The sequence below is a fragment of the Hyperolius riggenbachi genome, chromosome 2 (assembly GCF_040937935.1).
Source record: "Hyperolius riggenbachi isolate aHypRig1 chromosome 2, aHypRig1.pri, whole genome shotgun sequence".
NCBI lineage: Eukaryota > Metazoa > Chordata > Amphibia > Anura > Hyperoliidae > Hyperolius > Hyperolius riggenbachi.
In genome coordinates, this window is record NC_090647.1 from 207,426,254 (window position 1) to 207,444,578 (window position 18,325).

An 18,325-nucleotide genomic window follows, 5' to 3' on the forward strand; every position below is an offset into this window, starting at 1 on the left:
TTATGCATTTTAAAGTGTTCCCGAGGCAAACCTTGGATCAAAAGTCAAATACTTACCTAAGAAGTTGTATCCTGTAGAGCAGGGGTCTGCAACCTTTAAGAATCAAAGAGCCACTTGGACCCGTTTCCGAAAAGAGAATAAAAACTGGGAGCCGCAAAGCCATTATAAAACAGATATGACCCTAATATGCACATATTGTTAGCAGATATGTCCCCAATATGCACAAATCGTTAGCAGATATGTCCCCAATACGCACAAATCGTTAGCAGATATGTCCCCAATACGCACAAATCGTTAGCAAATATGTCCCCAATATGCAGATATGACCCCAGTATGCACAAATCGTTAGCAGATATGTCCCCAATACGCACAAATCGTTAGCAGATATGTCCCCAATATGCACAAATCGTTAGCAGATATGACCCCAATATGCACAAATCGTTAGCAGATATGTCCCCAATATGCACAAATCGTTAGCAGATATGTCCCCAATATGCACAAATCGTTAGCAGATATGACCCCAATATGCACAAATCGTTAGCAGATATGACCCCAATATGCACAAATCGTTAGCAGATATGACCCCAATATGCAGATATGACCCCAATATGCACAAATCGTTAGCAGATATGACCCCAATATGCAGATATGACCCCAATATGCACAAATCGTTAGCAGATATGGACCCCAATATGCAGATATGACCCCAATATGCACAAATCCTTCAGCAGATCTGAAAAGAAAAACCCATTTACTCACCTAGTCAGAAGTACTCCTGTCACGATCTCCTCCTGTCCCGACCTCCTTGTGGCGCGCAACTCCCTCAGCTCCTCTTCCTTCCTTCCCGACGTCACGTCCTGCCTGCACTACACTGCAGGGCTACGGGAAAATGGCCGCCCGAAGCCCTGCACTGGTCCGGCGGCCTCTCTGATAGGCTGCCGGCCAGCTGGCAGCACACGTCACACGCGCACATGAAACAAGCGCGCCGCAGCCACTGACACTCACTACCGGTGTAGTGTCAGAATGGGCAGCCCTGCAGCACCGGAGCCGCGACTGAGCCGTGGCAAAGGTGAAAAAGAGCCGCTTGCGGCTCCGGAGCCGCGGGTTGCCGACCCCTGCTGTAGAGGCTTCCCACGCCGTCCTTTAGTCTATTTTGATTATTTTCGCTGGGTTATGTCTTTTGGTTGATGTTGCTCTTTTACCAGTACCAATTTACATCTAACGTGTGAACTAAGACTGCTTATACAGTGGTCATGTTGCTTCCTGGAGTAGCTAGCTTTCAGATGTCAGTCCTCTTCTTTTATTTGCAAACTATATTTTTGAGTTTACGGGTTTAATGCTTCCTATTGGTTATTCTGTGTAATTTTCACCTCTTTTCTAGGAATTGCAAAGTTAGAAGAAGGTGATGAACTTCTCCTTATAGTGCCACGAAGCAATTCTGAAATATCTTTGAGTGGTGACGGCACATTCTTTGGGGCAATCAAGATTCTGTGAAACGGGATCTAGAGAAAGGGGGTTTATTTCCCAAATATCAGTGATGCAAGAGAGCAGCCTACAATGAGTGCAGGAACATGCATGCAATGTCCTCTTATTTACAAGAAAGAAGCTATTTTTAGAAACCCAGTAACGGCACAAACAGAAACCACAGACTTTGTAACAATGTTTATTTTATGTGGTTTAACCTTCTTAGAATAATCATCTCTTGCAGAGAAGAAAAAGTAGAACTTCAGCCTTCACTCCTCAGCAGAGCCTGGTTAGCTTTATTTATACTGTTTAATACAAGTAAAGAGATTTAAAAAAACAAACACATTTGTGTCATACATTTTACCAGCAAAAGGGGAAATGTAATGTTAGATTTTAATAATTTGGGACAGGGGCGTAACAATAGGGGATGCAGCCCCTGCAATGCTGGGGGCTACTGCCACTGATAACTGCAGGAGGGGAGCGCACTGAGGAGATAGCCCAGGCTATTTTTTTGCAGGGGGGCCCAGTGATTTCTAGTTACGCCCCTGATTTGGGAATTCAAGGACATTTGAATTTTGAATGTTGGACATTGTTCAAGCTTAAAATATATCAATGCTTTTCCAAGGTAAAAAAAAAACCAATAAAGCAATACTTGTTAGATTACCTTTATTTATTTACAGTATTTAACGAGCTGTATTATACAGACACAATTGCGATTAGTCTGGTTTAGGCATCGTTCACATTAGGGAATGCAGATGGCCGTGTGTTTGGAATGCTAGCGCATGCAGTTGCATGCCATCTGTGTTGCGCTGCCGATCCCATTCATTACAGTAAATGGGATCAGCGATGGGCTTTGCCGAAAATATGTGCAGCAGTGCGAAAGCGCATTGCACTGCTGCGCAGCGCACATAGGGCTCGATTCACAAAGCGGTGCTAACCCAGTTAGAGACTTTAGGCATGATAACCATTGCACCACACTGGTGAAAAGTCAGTTTAGGCGTGATAAGTTTAGATCGCGCGCAAAGTCCCGCACGCAATGCAGCGCCATTAAACTATATGCGAAGTGCACCAGACTTTGCTAGCGCAAAACTTTTGATCAGCTGTGCACTGCGGTGCTAACCCAGTTGGTGCTATAGTTATCATGCCTAATCTTATCACACCTAGGACTTGATTCACAAAGCGGTGCTAACTGTTAGCACGCCTGTGAAAACCCCCTTAGCACATCTAAACAAGCTTTTCGTGCGCAAAACTTTATGCGCGTAAAACTTTACGCGCGCACTGCACAGAGCGCGGGGCGCTCCGCGCGCGAAGTGCCCATTAAAGCCTATGGGACTTAGCGCGCGCAAAACTTTGCGCGCGGTGCTTAGCACGCGATCTGATTGAGAAAACCGGTGCTAACCTACTTAGCACCCTGGTTAGCGCGCCTAAAGACTTTAGACGTGATAAGTAGGTTAGCACCGCATAGTGAATCAAGCCCTTAAACTTATCACGCCTAAGCTGAGTTTAGGCGTGATAAAGGACTTTTCACCAGCGAGCTAACTGTTAGCACCGCTTTGTGAATCAAGCCCATAGTCTGAACTTCAGAAGTGCTGTCTATGCACTTCTGATGTTCTTGCTAATCACACAACATACACGCTGCCAAAATGCACATGGCAGTGGGTATAGTGTGAATGAGGCCTTAGACACACAAACCTCAATTTACTAAAGATAGTTTGGTATTTTACACTTTTCTTTTCTCCAAATTCACTAAAGATTTTTCGCATGAGGCAGAAGTTAGGTCATTTACTGAACAAACATGCTTCAGTTCACTAAGCCCTGCTCGGTAAGTGTCACTTACCAGCTGTGTAGCAGGTCAGCGGTGATGCAGGGAGTCAGGGTTTTCTGTCCAGTGCATCTCCAACATCCCTTTAGATGTACTGCAGCCACCAAGGGGAGCTCTTCCGTATAACTGTGTGCAGATTTTTACATCTTTAATGTCACTTTCGCCTGCTCTGCCAGAGTGAAGTCCCGCCTTCCACCAAGCTGGATCAAATCAGCTTGAAAAGCAGGGCTGTGTGACTCTCCCTATTGGCTGCCTAGCTCTGGCCAAACACAAGTATTGCTCACTCCCAGACAGCACTCTGCCACTTATATTGTCTGCAGACTGCCAGTCAGCCAATAAGAAGTGCAAATACATTACACCTAATCTGCAGTACTTAATTAAAGAGGATCCGAGGTGAACTTTTACTCATTGCATAATTGTGTTCCTTTCCTATTGTTTATAGGGTATTCCTCAAGCCAAATATTTTTTTGTTTTTGTTTTAATACTCTAATTCCCTATAAACTAAAGAAGCCACGCCCACATGTTTTCAGAGAGCCTTGGCAGTAGCAAGGGCTCATGGGAGCTCAGTCTGGGCAGGAGGAGGAGGAGGTGTTACTAGTTATTGATTTCAGAGGCAGAGGGGAGGAGGGAGGAGGGGGGATTAGGGTTTTTTTTTTCACAGGCTTAGTGATCAAGATACAGATAAGCCTGCCTCTGTGTAATGTTTACAAACAACATGGCTGCTGACGTATCACAGGAAGAGATAATCATTTTCTATTAAAGCTGTTTGCAGCTATATTTGCTGTGTAAACTATCTAAACTTTAGATAAGATATATAGACAACTTACTTGTTATAGTTAGTTTTTCATCTCGGATCCGCTTTAAGCAGAGGCTGAGCAATTCATCCAATCATTGGAGAGTGTTCAGTCGCATATAGACAAGGGCTATATGACCAGCAGGGGGCGCCAGCGTGCAGGAAACTCCCTCTCATCTGCCCCCCTCCTAACTAAAGTGCATAAGGAGCTGCAAATGAAGTTTAAAATATGCAAACACTAGTGCACATGACAGGTGGGGTCCCCCAGCACTGCCACTGCTCGGGACCCCCAAACCAGTATATAACACAATAGGGGAGTGCAGGTGAGCCCCGGAGTTGCCACCACCAGAAACTCACTCCCACCACTCCTTCAACTTGCCAAACACAAAAGGATTGCTCACTCCCAGACAGCACTCTGCCACTTATATAGTCTGCAGACTGCCAGTCAGCCAATAAGAAGTGCAAATACAGTACACCTAGTCTGCAGTACTTAACTAAGCGAGGCTGAGCAATTCAGCCAATCGTTGCAGAGGGTTCAGTCGCATATAGACAAGGGCTATATGACCAGCAGGGGACACCAGCGTGCAGGACACTCAGCTCTCCCTATTGTCTTTCAGTCAAGGTTACTGCACAGAGAGAGCATGGAGAGAGTGAGTTCTCGGCTGGTAAGAGCTGGAGAAAAATATTGACCGCTTTTGCCCGATTTACCAAATCCGTAAATCTTTGTGAATTGTAATCTCTTGACTTTTCTTGAGGCATTTGCTGTACAAGTCGGTAAATTATCTCAATAGTAGAGTACCTCAATAGTATGGCTCGAATGATTCGCTGGCGAACTTGTTCACGTGAACCCTGGGGGTTCGCGTTCGTGGCGAACCGAGAACACTTAGCGAGCTCGACCCACCCCCTATACCACATCATTGTGCTAAACTTTGACCCTCTACATCATAGTCAGCAGACACATGGCAGCCAATCAGGCTGCACTCCCTCCTGGACCCCAGCCCCCCTTTATAAAAGGCAGCAGCGTCGGCCATTTTCTCACTCTGTCTGCTGCCTGCTTAGTGATAGAAGGGAGAGATTGCTGGGGAGATAAGGAAAGCATTAGTTAGGTCTTGTTAGCTTGTTCCTTGCTGATATTTGTTGCTGAAAAGCACCTCAAAAAAAGCTCTTTTGAGAGCTAATGTTCTTGTGATGTTTTTTTTTTTTTTTGTGTGTGCCACTGACACTGCCTGTCGCTGTTGGCGCTTGCTATACTGTGCCAGGCCCAGCACAGTCAGTGCATACCTTTCACTGCATCTGTGTGACTGCACATTGTATTATACCAGCAGTCAGTGCATACCTTTCACTGCATCTGTGTGACTGCACATTGTATTATACCAGCAGTCAGTGCATACCTTTCACTGCATCTGTGTGACTGCACATTGTATTATACCAGAAGTCAGTGCATACCTTTTACTGCATCTCTGTGACTGCATATTGTATTATAATACCAGACAGTGCATACCTTTCACTGCATCTGTGTGACTGCACATTATGTTATACCAGCAGTCAGTGCATACCTTTCACTGCATCTGTGTGACTGCACATTGTATTATAATACCAGTCAGTGAATATCTTTCACTGCATCTATGTGACCGCACATTGTATTAGTCCAGTCAGTGCATACCTTTCACTGCATCTCTGTGACTGCACATTGTATTTTAATACCAGTTATTGCATATCTTTCACTGCATCTATGTGACCGCACATTGTATTAGTCCAGTCAGTGCATACCTTTCACTGCATCTGTGTGACTGCACATTGTATTATACCAGTCACTGCATACCTTTCACTGCATCTCTGTGACTGCACATTGTATTGTATCAGCAGTCAGTGCATACTTTTCACTGCATCGCTTTGACTGCACATTGTATTAGTCCAGTCAGTGCATACCTTTCACTGCATCTGTGTGACTGCACATTGTATTATACCAGTCACTGCATACCTTTTACTGCATCTCTGTGACTACACATTGTATTGTACCAGCAGTCAGTGCATACTTTTCACTGCATCGCTGTGACTGAACATTGTATTAGTCCAGTCAGTGCATACCTTTCACTGCATCTGTGTGACTGCACATTGTATTATACCAGTCAGTGCATACCTTTCACTTGAATGGATGGCAGACTTTCCCTCCATAACAGATTCTCATTAAAGGATTTCAAGTGTATTCATCTCATCATTATACAGCAGTCAGCAGGGCCTTGAAAGAGTCCTCCTGTATTGTTATTTTTCGTCACTACCTCCCTGAGTCAGGACTTGTGTGCTGTGCCTGCTGCCTTCCTTGGATGTGTGGTGGTAGCCGTTTCTCAGGCTCCTACTCCGGACCGGAATCAAACCCTGATTCCCATACCTTTCACTGCATCTGTGTGACTGCACACTGTTTTATATACCAGTAAGTGCATACCTTTCACTGCATCTGTGACTGCACATTGTAGTATACCAATAACTGCATTCCTTTCACTGCATCTGTGTGACTGCACATTGTATTATACCAGTCAGTGCATACCTTTCACTTGAATGGATGGCAGACTTGACCTCCATAACAGATCCTCGTTAAAGGATCTCAAATGTATTTGTCTCATCATTATACAGCAGTCAGCAGGGCCTTGAAAGAGTCCTTCTGTATTGTTATTTTTTTGTCACTATCTCCCTGAGTCAGGACTTGCGTGCCATGCCTGCTGCCTTCCTTGGATGTGTGGTGGTAGCCATTTCTCAGACTCTCTCTCCGGACCAGAATCGAACCCTGATTCCCATACCTTTCAATACATCTTTGTGACTGCATATTGTATTATACCAGTCACTGCATACCTTTCACTGCATTTGTGTGACTGCACACTGTATTATACCAGCGGTTCCTGCTCCTCTGCCCACAGCAGCCAGGTGTCCATTAAGGAAATCTTTGAGCGGAAGAAGCCAATGTCTGCCAGTCACCCCTTTGCCCGGCATTTGACAACTGGCTTAGCGGAACTGTTAGCTCGCCAGCTGTTACCATATCAGCTGGTGGACTCTGAGGCCTTCCAAAAATTTGTGGCGATTGGGACACCGCAGTGGAAGATACCAGCCTGCAATTATTTTTCTAAAAAGGCAATACCTAGACTGTACCGTGATGTTGAAAGGCAAGTGGTGTCAGCTCTGGCAGACAGCGTTGGATCAAGGGTCCATCTGACCACAGATACCTGGTCTGCAAAGCACAGTCAGGGCAGGTACATTACTTATACAGCACATTGGGTCCTTCCTTGGATGTGTGGTGGTAGCTGTTTCTTAGGCTCCCACTCCGGACCCCTGGACTACTAGATGCGCAGGCTTGACCTGTGGCCAGAGCTGTCACAATTTGCCATCCAACTGCTGGCTTGCCCTGCCTCAAGCATCTTGTCAGGACCTTCAGCCCAGCTGGAAGCATTGTCAGTGAGAAGAGAAGTCACCTAGGTCAAAAAAAGTATTCAGTACCTCACCATTATCAAAATGAATGAGGCATGGATCCCGGAGGGCTACTGCCTGCCCCAAGACTAAGTCAGTCCCCACACAGCATCTCTGCCTGCAGGCCGCTTGACTGCCTTCTCCGCCACCACCAACAGAGTCCAGGATTTCAGGTGGATTCCTGAATTTTTAAGGCTGCTAACAAAAAGAATAATAATTTTTCTGATGCGTGTGCATGCCTGGCTAATTTTTCTAGCTGCACTGTGGCTGCAACAACAAAACAAAAGGCATGTACAAGTGTCATTTACCCTTCATGATTGTTACCTTGCCGCGGTGAAGGGGCTTTTGCATATCACAATGAAGCAATCACCTATATGAGTGTGTTGGGGAGCACACCCAAGATAATAAGGTCATTGCTTCATTGTGGACAGACCAAAATCGATCAGCTGGACAGTCACTGTTATTCTGTCATTGAACTACCTCAGCCCGACCATATGGGCTTGAAAACCGCCATCGCCTGCACTCTCGCCATTGTGCGCACCAGTCCAGCATGGCCATCACTACACAAACAGCTGTTTGCGGTGCTTTACACAGTGAGTTTGGTCTGTCAGTGTGAAGCAGTACACTACTTACACTACCTGCTGATCCATGTCTACACACGCAAGATGTTTTCAAGCACTTTATGCCTCCAATTTAGGAATGCAATGTGATTTCTGCCCTTTAGGGATTATAACCGTGCTCTGCGTCAAATCCGTAATTCTCCCCTGGACTTTTGCCGTGTATCCCACTCTGCCATGCCCCCCTCCAGGTGTTAGACCCCTTGAAACATCTTTTCCATCACTTTTGTGGCCAAAAAAAAAGTGTTTGTAGTTTTTCAAGTTCGCCTGCCCATTGAAGTCAATTGCGGTTTGCCGAGTCCGCGAACCCAAAATCTGAGGTTTGAGCCATCTCTACTCACTAGTCGGTAATTTTAATTTTCTGTGCGGTAAAAAGTTTAGTGAATTGGATTTTGGGAAGGTGATTGGTAAAATCAGCTTTTTTTTCAGCATTACCGAATGCGATAATGCTTATAGTGAATTGAGACTGTTGGGGCTGGTCCAATTCACTTTTTTCAAAATTTTCACATTTTATCAATGAAATGCCTTTAAAGTGGACCTGAACACTTGCACAGGACAGAAGGATAACATATAGAAATGCACCCTGTATGTATTTAGAGAGTTCAGTTGTAATTTGATCCTTCAGCAGTGTCAGCTGACTGCCACGGCAGAGACCTAATTGGTAAACACAGGATGTTAACACTATGTCTGCTTCCATGAAAGCAGGAAGTATAAACACTGCAGATTTATTGCAGGATTTGTATCAGCTGTAACAAAAAATGTTTTTCTTTAAAGGTTACTTATTATGCTGTTGCTTGTCTTTTAGAGCAGAGAGGAAATTTTGAGTTTAAGCCGGCTTTAAGCACCTAGCAAGCAAGAAAATACTCAAAATAATTTGACAGTACTTTTTCACCTACTGTTTGGTATTTGTTCAATTGCAGAGTGCAAAAAAAAAAAAATGATTTAACCCTTTCCCTACCAGCCGATTTTCTCCTAAACGAAAACATCTACTGCCCAGGTTTACTTAGGATTTTTGACAAGAAAATCTACAGTACATGAGATATGATGTATTATACATAGTTTTTTTTTCCGTAATGAATTGGGGTTGACTACTGAAACAAAATGTTGTACTTTTTCTGGAGATAACAACATTTGAGTGAAATATGTTCAAAAAAGTGAAATAAAAAATAAAATATTTTCTGTTTTTTTTTTTTAAAGAAGAATTACATTTACTGACAAAACTTGTACTGTTTGTAAAAGCCCTAATTCTGCTGAATCCAATGATACCAGATATGTATTGTTATCCCACTTTTCCTGTCCTGTAATAGTTGGGCCAGTACAGGTAGGCAGCCAGATACAATGTCAGTGCAGCCAGTATAGGTAGTCTGGAATAACTGCCACCAGTACAGGTAGCCAGGTAGGTGCAGCCAGTATAGGTAGTCTGGAATAGGTGTCACCAGTACAGGTATAGGTGCAGGTAGCCAGGTATAGGTGCTGCCAATACAGGTAGCCAGGTATAAGTGCCGTCGCGTCAGGCCAGGTATTGGTGCCGCCAGTACAGGTAGTCAGGTATAGGTGCTGCCAGTATAGGTAGCCAGGAATAGGTGCCTCAGTATATGTAGCAGGTATTGTTGCCCCAAAATAGGTAGCAGGTATAGTTGCCCCTGTATAGATAGCAGGTATAGGACCCCCAGTGTTGGTAGGAGGTATAGGTGCTACTGCGGGGAAGGGGGCAGAGGTCATCCTCTCTCCCTCTCCATGTGCCCCCCTCCTGTGGCCCCTTTCAGAGCTGGAGCGCAGCGGTGCGGTGTGTAATTAACTCACCTGCTCGCTAGCACTATGCGACGTGTCCCCGCTGGCAGCAGGCTCCTCTCTGGCCATCATGCGTCATATAGGAAACAGGAAGAAGAGAGGAGACAGCTGCCGGCAGGGGACACATGGCATGGAGCAAGGGATTGGGTGAGTAATTACACACCGACTGCTGCTCCAGCTCTGCAGGGAAGCAGAGGAGGGGGCCCATGTAGAGGTAGGGAGGAATGATGTCAGCCCTCCTCCCCACTGTCTCCTGGGGACAAATTGCCAAATAACGTACTATGTACATTGTTGGCAGTTGTAGCTCTTGCCGGCCACAACGTACGTGCTTGGCAGGGAAGGGGTTAAACAGAAGATGAAAAATTATCTCCAAGGAGAAAACTTAGGAGAAAAGTGAATTGGATCTGACCCATAGTGTACAGCTTGGCCAATCACAGGCACCTTCTACTGATCTCTACCCTGGTGTTCCATCTGCTGATTGCTCCAGAGCTCCCCAAGTGCTCCTGAAAAATATGCCCAGCATCGCTGTCGTCCGCTGCTAAAACGATAACGGTTTTACATGATAGTAAAAGTACTACATAACATGTAATACAAGGAAGAGATAATACCTCTCAGAGCCACAGGATGGCAGACCATGTCTATGCTATTGAATGCCACACAACATGTCCAAAGCATCTCTGCAGACTTTTCCCAAGGAGTGTGTCATCCACAAACACATCTGTGTATTTCTATAACTTAAAATGTCTGGTATGCTCAGGACTTGATTTCATTGCTACGCTATGCTCCGGAGAGCGTGATGAAGATTTTTTTGAGGAAGCATTTTTTTTTTTTTTTTGTAAAAGCTTCATTTAGGAGCACTTCCTTGTTTTTACTTAATTTAATAGTTTATTTTGATCCTATTATGCTGGAAGGGCTGACATCACATAAAATCCTAAGAATAACTCCCAGATAATGCAGCTTAACCACTTGCCGACCGCACGCTTATACCGTGCGTCGGCAAAGTGGCAGCTGCAGGACCAGCGACGCAGTACTGCGTCGCCAGCTGCAGGCTGATTAATCAGGAAGCAGCCGCTCGTGCGAGCGGCTGCTTCCTGTCAATTCACGGCGGGGGGCTCCGTGAATAGCCTGCGGGCCCCCGATGGCGGCTCGCAGGCTAAATGTAAACACAAGCGGAAATAATCCGCTTTGTTTACATTTGTACGGCGCTGCTGCGCAGCAGCGCCGTAAGGCAGATCGGCGATCCCCGGCCAATCAGCGGCCGGGGATCGCCGCCATGTGACAGGGGACGTCCTGTCACTGGCTGCACAGGACGGATAGCGTCCTGTGCAGCCCAGATCTCCCGGGGGAGCAGGTAGGAGAGGGAGGGGGGAGAATGTCGCCGCGGAGGGGGGCTTTGAGGTGCCCCCCCCGCAACATGCCTGCAGGTAGGAGCGATCAGACCCCCCCTGCACATCATCCCCATAGGGGGAAAAAAAGGGGGGCGATCTGATCGCTCTGTGTGGCCGCGGATCTGTGCTGGGGGCTGCAGAGCCCACCCAGCACAGATCCAAACAAACAGCGCTGGTCCTTAAGGGGGGGTAAAGGGTGGGTCCTCAAGTGGTTAAAGCTATGTATCAGGCAGAGGGGTTAAACTTCATACACACGTTAGATGTTTCTTGGCCGAGATACAATATTCCCCCTCAATGTGTCGGTGGGTGATCAGCCTGGCAGATCATCCTGACTGAGCACAGGCCAAGGACATTGTTCTCATACTCACGTCAACTCAGAGCTGGGACAAGGTCCTCCAGCACCCAAGGCTGAGACACCAAAGTGCGCCCCTTCATCCCTCCCACCCCAGCTGTCACACACTGATTGCTATTAGACTAAGAGGGCCACAGGGTCCCCAACCTCTCCAACACCTTAATATCTAGTTATCTGGCTTGCAGTCACTGCTATGTATCCCCTTTTCTTATTTCTTTTTGCTTCGAACACAATTAGGAATGACAGCTGAATGAATTGTGCGCCCCCTCCTACACTGCGTCCTGAGGCTGGAGCCTCTCCAGCCTATGCTTCGGCCCGGCCCTGCGTCAACTTATCTGTGCCACTTCCTTGTGCACAGTACTGTCATCCCTCCTCCTTCCTTTTCAGTACAGAACTTTGCCCCGAACTGTCACTGGAGGAAGGGGTATAACAATAGGCTCTGTGGCATGTGCCATCATGAGGACGGCTAAGGAGGCCTGCTCCTATGGCGATCTTGCGGAGCAGCAGCAGAGGAGTGTCATACTACGCAAGACTCACTCCTCTCCTTAGTGTAGCAGCACCATGCAGCCTATCATCTTGTGGCTCCCGATACAAGTCAGGCAAGATGATAGGCTGCACTGAAGAGAGGAGTGAGGACCTGTCCTGCCACTGGAACCAGGTAAAATATGATGCTCTTCTGCAAATATGAGGCACCTCTGCTCTGTATCTGGTGGGGAGGGGGGGGGGGCAACCTAATGCTGAGTTCATGGCGTGGGGTTGCCTATCTTGGATTTGGGATTGCAGGTTACCAAATGCTGAGATCGTGGAGGTGAGGTTTCACTGGGGGGAGGGGGGGCAGAAGGGTTTTGCTGGGGGGCTGGCAAGAGGCAAACTTGTGAGAATGATCCCATGATTTTGAATGATCGCACAGCAGCCAACAATTTGCACCGCACATTATAAACACCCAGTATAGGTAGTTAGGTAGCCAGGTATAGGTTCCCCGTATATAGGTAGCAGGTATAGGTGCCACTGTGAGAAGGGGGCTGATGTCATTCCTTCCTCCCTCTCCATGAGCCCCCTGCAGAGCTGGTGCATTGGGGTGGGTTGTAATTAACTCACCTACTTACTCGCTCCATGCGATGTGTCCCCTGCGGCAGCTGTCTCCTCTCTGGCTGCCCGATCTGTTTATGATTCACCTAATCATGCATTATGCAGGGAAACAGTAGAGAGGAGACTGCTGCCCGGAGGGGACACATTACATGGAGCGGGCGAGTGAGCAGGTGAGTTAATTACAAGCCGCAGCGCCAGCTCTGCAGGGGGGACAGGAGGGAGGACCATGGAGAGGGAGGTGAGGAATGACGTCGGCCCCCCTCCCCACTTCTGCTAGGCACCCCATCCCCACCACTAGGGATGGTCGGAAATGCTGATTTCCGATTCTGCAGAAATTACGATTTCCGCCAATGCCGATTATCGATTCTGTGGATTTCAGATTGGTTTTCGAGTTCGGATTTCCAAATTCCGAGTAGTTTTTTGGGGGTCATTTTTTGCATTCTCTGATTGGCCAAATACTTAAGTAACTCAGAGTTAACTCTGCATTCTCTGATTGGTCCAATGCTTCCAAGTTCTGTGACTAGGCTAAAATTACTGAGTTGTGGTAATGCAATATTTCCACAGAAATCCGATTTCCGAGTTCGGATTTTTGATTTCCGAGTATTTTTTGGGGTGTCATTTTTGCATGCTGTGATTGGTCAAATACTTCCGAGTTGTTTCTGCATTCTCTGATTGGTCCAATGCTTCCGAGTTCTGTGATTGGGCTAAAATTACCGAATTGCAATAATGTAGTATTTCCGCAGGAATCCAATTTCCGAGTTCCATTTTCTGATTTCCAAATTCCGATCGGAAATTCAGAAATTTCAATTCCGCAAAATCCGAATGAGCATCCCTACCTACCACCCCGTCCACCTGGAGCATTGCAGGGGGGCCCTGCAGCTGACGGTGGCCATGGGGCAATTGCCCCCTTTGCCTTAATGGCAGCGCCGGCCCTGAAAAGGGAAATAAAAGGTTGCCAGGCAGGGAGGGGACAGGATGTCGCCTGATGCAGAATGCCGACTGAGGAAGTAGCGTCACCTGCTGCCATCGGCGGCCCGGGGCTGATTATACATTTTGTCTTTGGTATTTTTCAAAAGTTTTGAAATGTCATTTTTTAATCACAAAAACCTGGCATTTTAACAAAGGTGTGTACACTTTATATCCACTGTACTATCCTACAGAGGTGAAAGGTTGGCATTGTGCAACTCTCTAGGTAGGGATTTTTAGGAGTTTTCTACTGTAGCAAATAAAAAAAAAAAAAAAAAGGTAAATCTGAGGTAAACATTTTAAGACTCTTGTTTTTTTTAAACGCATGAGCCAAACATTAAACATTTGGATGAGGACTGATGATTTGCAGAATATACAACACGCTCACTTTCAGTTGATCGGCCTGGTGCACACCAAAAACCGCTAGCAGATCCGCAAAATGCTAGCAGATTTTGAAACGCTTTTTCTTCTTTTTCTGCAGCGTTTTAGCTAGCGTTTTGCGGTTTTGTGTAGCGGTTTTGGTGTAGTAGATTTCATGTATTGTTACAGTAAAGCTGTTACTGAACAGCTACTGTAACAAAAACCGCCTGGCAAACCGCTCTGAAGTGCCGTTTTTCAGAGCGGTTTGCGGTTTTCCTATACTTAACATTGAGGCAGAAACGCATCCGCAATCCAAAATCTGCAGCAGCCCGGGAGTATGCGTTTCTGCAAAACGCCTCCCGCTCTGGTGTGCACCAGCCCATTGAAATACATTACCCTAGCGGATCCACACCTGCAAGCAGATCGCAAACCGCAGCGGAAACGCTCCGGTGTGCACTAGGCCATCCTGTGATTTTATTGCACCTCTTGTCATGTGGATTTTTCGAATAAAGAACAGACATTTTTTCATCGAGCCAAGTCTGGTTTGCGGATGCTTCCTTGTTGGTTTATGTGAATGGCCTGGCTTTCCAGATCCAGCACCGACTTGTATGCTCATTAAGGGGGTAGAGCGTTTATGAACTTGTCCTCTGCAATTTGCAGAATGTCTCAGATGTAAAAAAATAGGGAAAAAATAGGTAAAAAAGATAAAATCAGCCCCACATTGTCTAATAATATGTACCCTAATATCCTATCGATACAAGGAATTCAGTCAGAATGAGATATAAAGTTCCCCTAAGTTGGTATCTCACCACAGATATGGTTGCAAGAGGCATAAGCAATATGCAAATAAGCAATTCCATCTTGTATGGCTGTCACAAATTAAAGGGGAACTTCAGCCTAAACAAACATACTGTCATTAAGTTACATTAGTTATGTTAATTAAAATAGATAGGTAATATAATCTCTACCCACCCTGTTTTAAAAGAACAGGCAAATGTTTGTGATTTCATGGGGGCACCCATCTTTTTCTTGGGGGCAGCCATATTTTTGGTTGAAAGTAGGTGACAGGGAGCATGAGACACAGTCCCAACTGTCCTGTGTCCTGATCACCCCTCCCAGCTGCGCGCGCTAGGCTCCAATATCAAATTCAAAATAAAAATAAACAAATTTGTGCAAAAAACAGCAGAAGGAGAACATCAACATCTGAAATCCCATCATGCTTTTCACAGCATCAGGGGAAAAATGCCTGGGCAGTTTTCTTCTGTGCAGCTAAAAATGAGGCTTGGGTAAGAAAAACAAAGTTGTGAGGCTGTGAAACTGTTAAAGAAACACCAAGCCTTTTTAGTACTGTTGAGTAGATTTTTAGTCTGGAGAATCCATTTAAGAGTCTCACAGGCATGTTGTATTGCTGATGAATGTCAGCAAGGTGAGCAATGGCCGTGTAGGATCTTCGAAAATAGCCAGCTACTTTCATGGCCTGCTTCAAGACATCCTGTAATCCTGGGTACTTGTCCATGAAATTCTGCACAATCAGGTTCAACACGTGCCATGCAAGGCAGGTGAGACAGTTGCCCAACTTAAGTGCAGACATCACATATGCCATGGCCACGGGATGTTGCACCACCATGACACCTTGTACCTCTGCACTTTGGCCTGCCTCTGCCTGTCTGTTTTAGAAAATAACAGTGAACTGCAATGGGTTTCTCACAAATGTCAGCAGTGGCTGAAAAAAACAAATGATCACAATGTAAGCTCACACAGGTAATGGCAATGTATCACTGCTTGTTAAACGCAGTGCCCTGCTACAGGTTTGTCACAATAGCTCATCGACAGCTCGGCCATTAGAGATGGCCCGAACTGTTCACCAGGTGAATAGTTTGTGGCGAACAAAGGATGTTTGCATCGGCAGGTGAACATTTGGCGTGTTCGAAACGCCCCCTATACATTATAATGGAGCCAAAAATGTACCTCTCACCCCAGAGTCAGCAGCCACATGGCAGGCAATCAGCTATCCCTCCTACCTGCCCCCCCCCCCCCCCCCGGAGAGAGGACTAACATTCATGTCCTGGAGGTGTCAACTAGCAAAAATAATTATTTGCTCACCTGATATTATCACTAAAGCTCTTTGCAGTTGTTGCAATGTGGCATTTCGTCTGTCAGTGTGATCTAATCCTTACACTACCTAATGGATGTGTACACACGCCGGATGTCCTTCATTCCACAAATTTAGGAATGTACTGGGATTTCTGCACCTTAGAGAATAAAACACGACTCTCCGTCAACGACATCATTTTTGGTGGGACTTTTGCCATGGACCCCCCATGGGTCCAGGTGTTAGGCCCCTTAAAACAACTTTTCCATATCGCCATTATGAGCAGCTTCGCACATAATCTGCAGCTATATGTGCGCAGCAAGCGGGGAACTTTGCAGTGGAGGAAGTCTATCTTTCTCATCGATAAGAGGGTGGACAGGTGGGCAGGAACAGCGGGTGGACGAACGGCCAGGAGTGGTGCGGTATTATGAGGACACAAGCGACACACAGACCAGTAAATTAAACAGCTATGTATATGCAGAGCAGCAACCAAGGAACTCTATCTTCCACGTGGATCGGCGGGTGGACAAAAATCTGATTTGTGTGTGGGGTAAAGGGGGAGATGTGGGGGATGCTGTTATTCAGAGGGCGGCTGATATCCAGCCTTGGGCGGTAAACAGGGCAAATCCGTCCCTGTGTGCAGTAGAACACACATGCTCAGGCTCCAGCAGGAAAAGCCAAGCTTGATCGCGGTAGTGCTACTGCACATGCATTAGCAGCCAGCACAGTAGCATGGACCCAAATGGGCTCGGCTTTTTCTGCTGCAGCCCAAGTAGGTCTCAGGGTTTAGGGGTCTAATGACTGGATCAAGCTGAGGAGGAAGAGGAAATAGTAGCCAAATGAGTGCAGGTGTGGTTGTGGCGTAAAAATGTCAGGGCTACCAGAAGCAGCATAAATTGGCAAGCTTGCTGGCTTCCTCACAAAATACATTGCAGAGTTATTGTCATTTTTATTTTTTCCACACTTCATGAATGCTGAACTTTACATGGCTACATTGATTACCAATTGCGTGAGAAACTTTCTAAACGAGATTTGTGCCGATTCACTGTGAGACTGAACTTGTAAACTTTGATCCCTCATTCCTATGGTGGAATTCAAATTCTTCTAATGACATAATTATTCTCTTTGATTACAATACTTTATATTTTTCTTCTGCTATCCCAAAGTTTATTGTCTGATCTTCAACAATGTGCCAAAACTCATTATCACCTGTTGTACTGGGTGAGGTGAGGACTTGCTGTAAACTGCTTCTACAAAGTAGAAAGTTCTTGAGTAGAAATAATTATATCCTTTTTTATTTTTAGACTGTGTATGCTGCTGGCTGCTGTGACTAAAATGCTAACAATTTTACTCGAGAATGAAAAGTGCATAGACCTAATTACATAGAAGGAGCTAAAACAACTCATTTTCTTGTGATTTTATTTAAAAAAAAATATTCCATCTGCATAGTGTTATGTAGTGCAACATGAAAGACTGAACAGAACCTACTAACATGACTATTATTATACCATGTTATTAAAAATATTTTTACAATATGTTTGCTCATAGTCCAGTTACTTTCGCCTCTTTTTAAAGTAAACCTTTAACATTAGGTGAGACAAAAGTTAAATACTTACCTCGGCAGAGAGGAGCCCCTGGATCCTTAAGAGGCTTCCCATGCCCTCTTGCAGACCACCACCGGATGCCGGAACCTTCTTGAAACTGGTGGCAACGCTCCCATATGTGAAAAAGCATTGCCACAGAATGGCTCACACCTGCATAAAAGCAAAAAGCCGCCACTCGGGCATGGGAGAAAAAGGCGAATCCGCTTGAAGTGCGCAGTGCAGCCAAGCTACATTGACAAGCCTTTGTTGATGGGTTTTGGGAGGTCCCAGCACTAGAACAACAAAGTGAAGGGGAAGGGGGAGCCCTGTAGATTATGCAGAGGCTTCCTTCTACCAAGGTAGGTTTTGCACTTTTTCCCTTCAAGTTCCCTTTAAAGTGGACATGCTCTAAAAAAGAATCAACGGCATAACCTTTAAAGAAAAACATTTGTTACAACTGATACAAATCCTGCGATAAATCTGCAGTGTGTCTACTTCTTGCTTTCATGGAAGCAGACATAGGGTTAACATCATGTGTTTACAAATTAGCTT

General features: G+C 45.7%; 1 protein-coding gene across 6 annotated transcripts in view; it reads left to right on the forward strand.

The window, feature by feature from the left end:
* ABHD13 (abhydrolase domain containing 13) overlaps nucleotides 1–2,058 on the forward strand; it is a 95,150-nt gene extending 93,092 nt beyond the window's left edge. For all 6 annotated transcript variants that reach the window (XM_068268028.1, XM_068268027.1, XM_068268024.1 and 3 more), the window contains one exon: nucleotides 1,382–2,058. In XM_068268028.1, the coding sequence (XP_068124129.1) occupies nucleotides 1,382–1,494 (113 nt within the window). In that variant the 3' untranslated portion in view covers nucleotides 1,495–2,058. The remainder of the gene's footprint in view (nucleotides 1–1,381) is intronic.
* The last annotated feature ends 16,267 nt before the right edge of the window (nucleotides 2,059–18,325 follow it).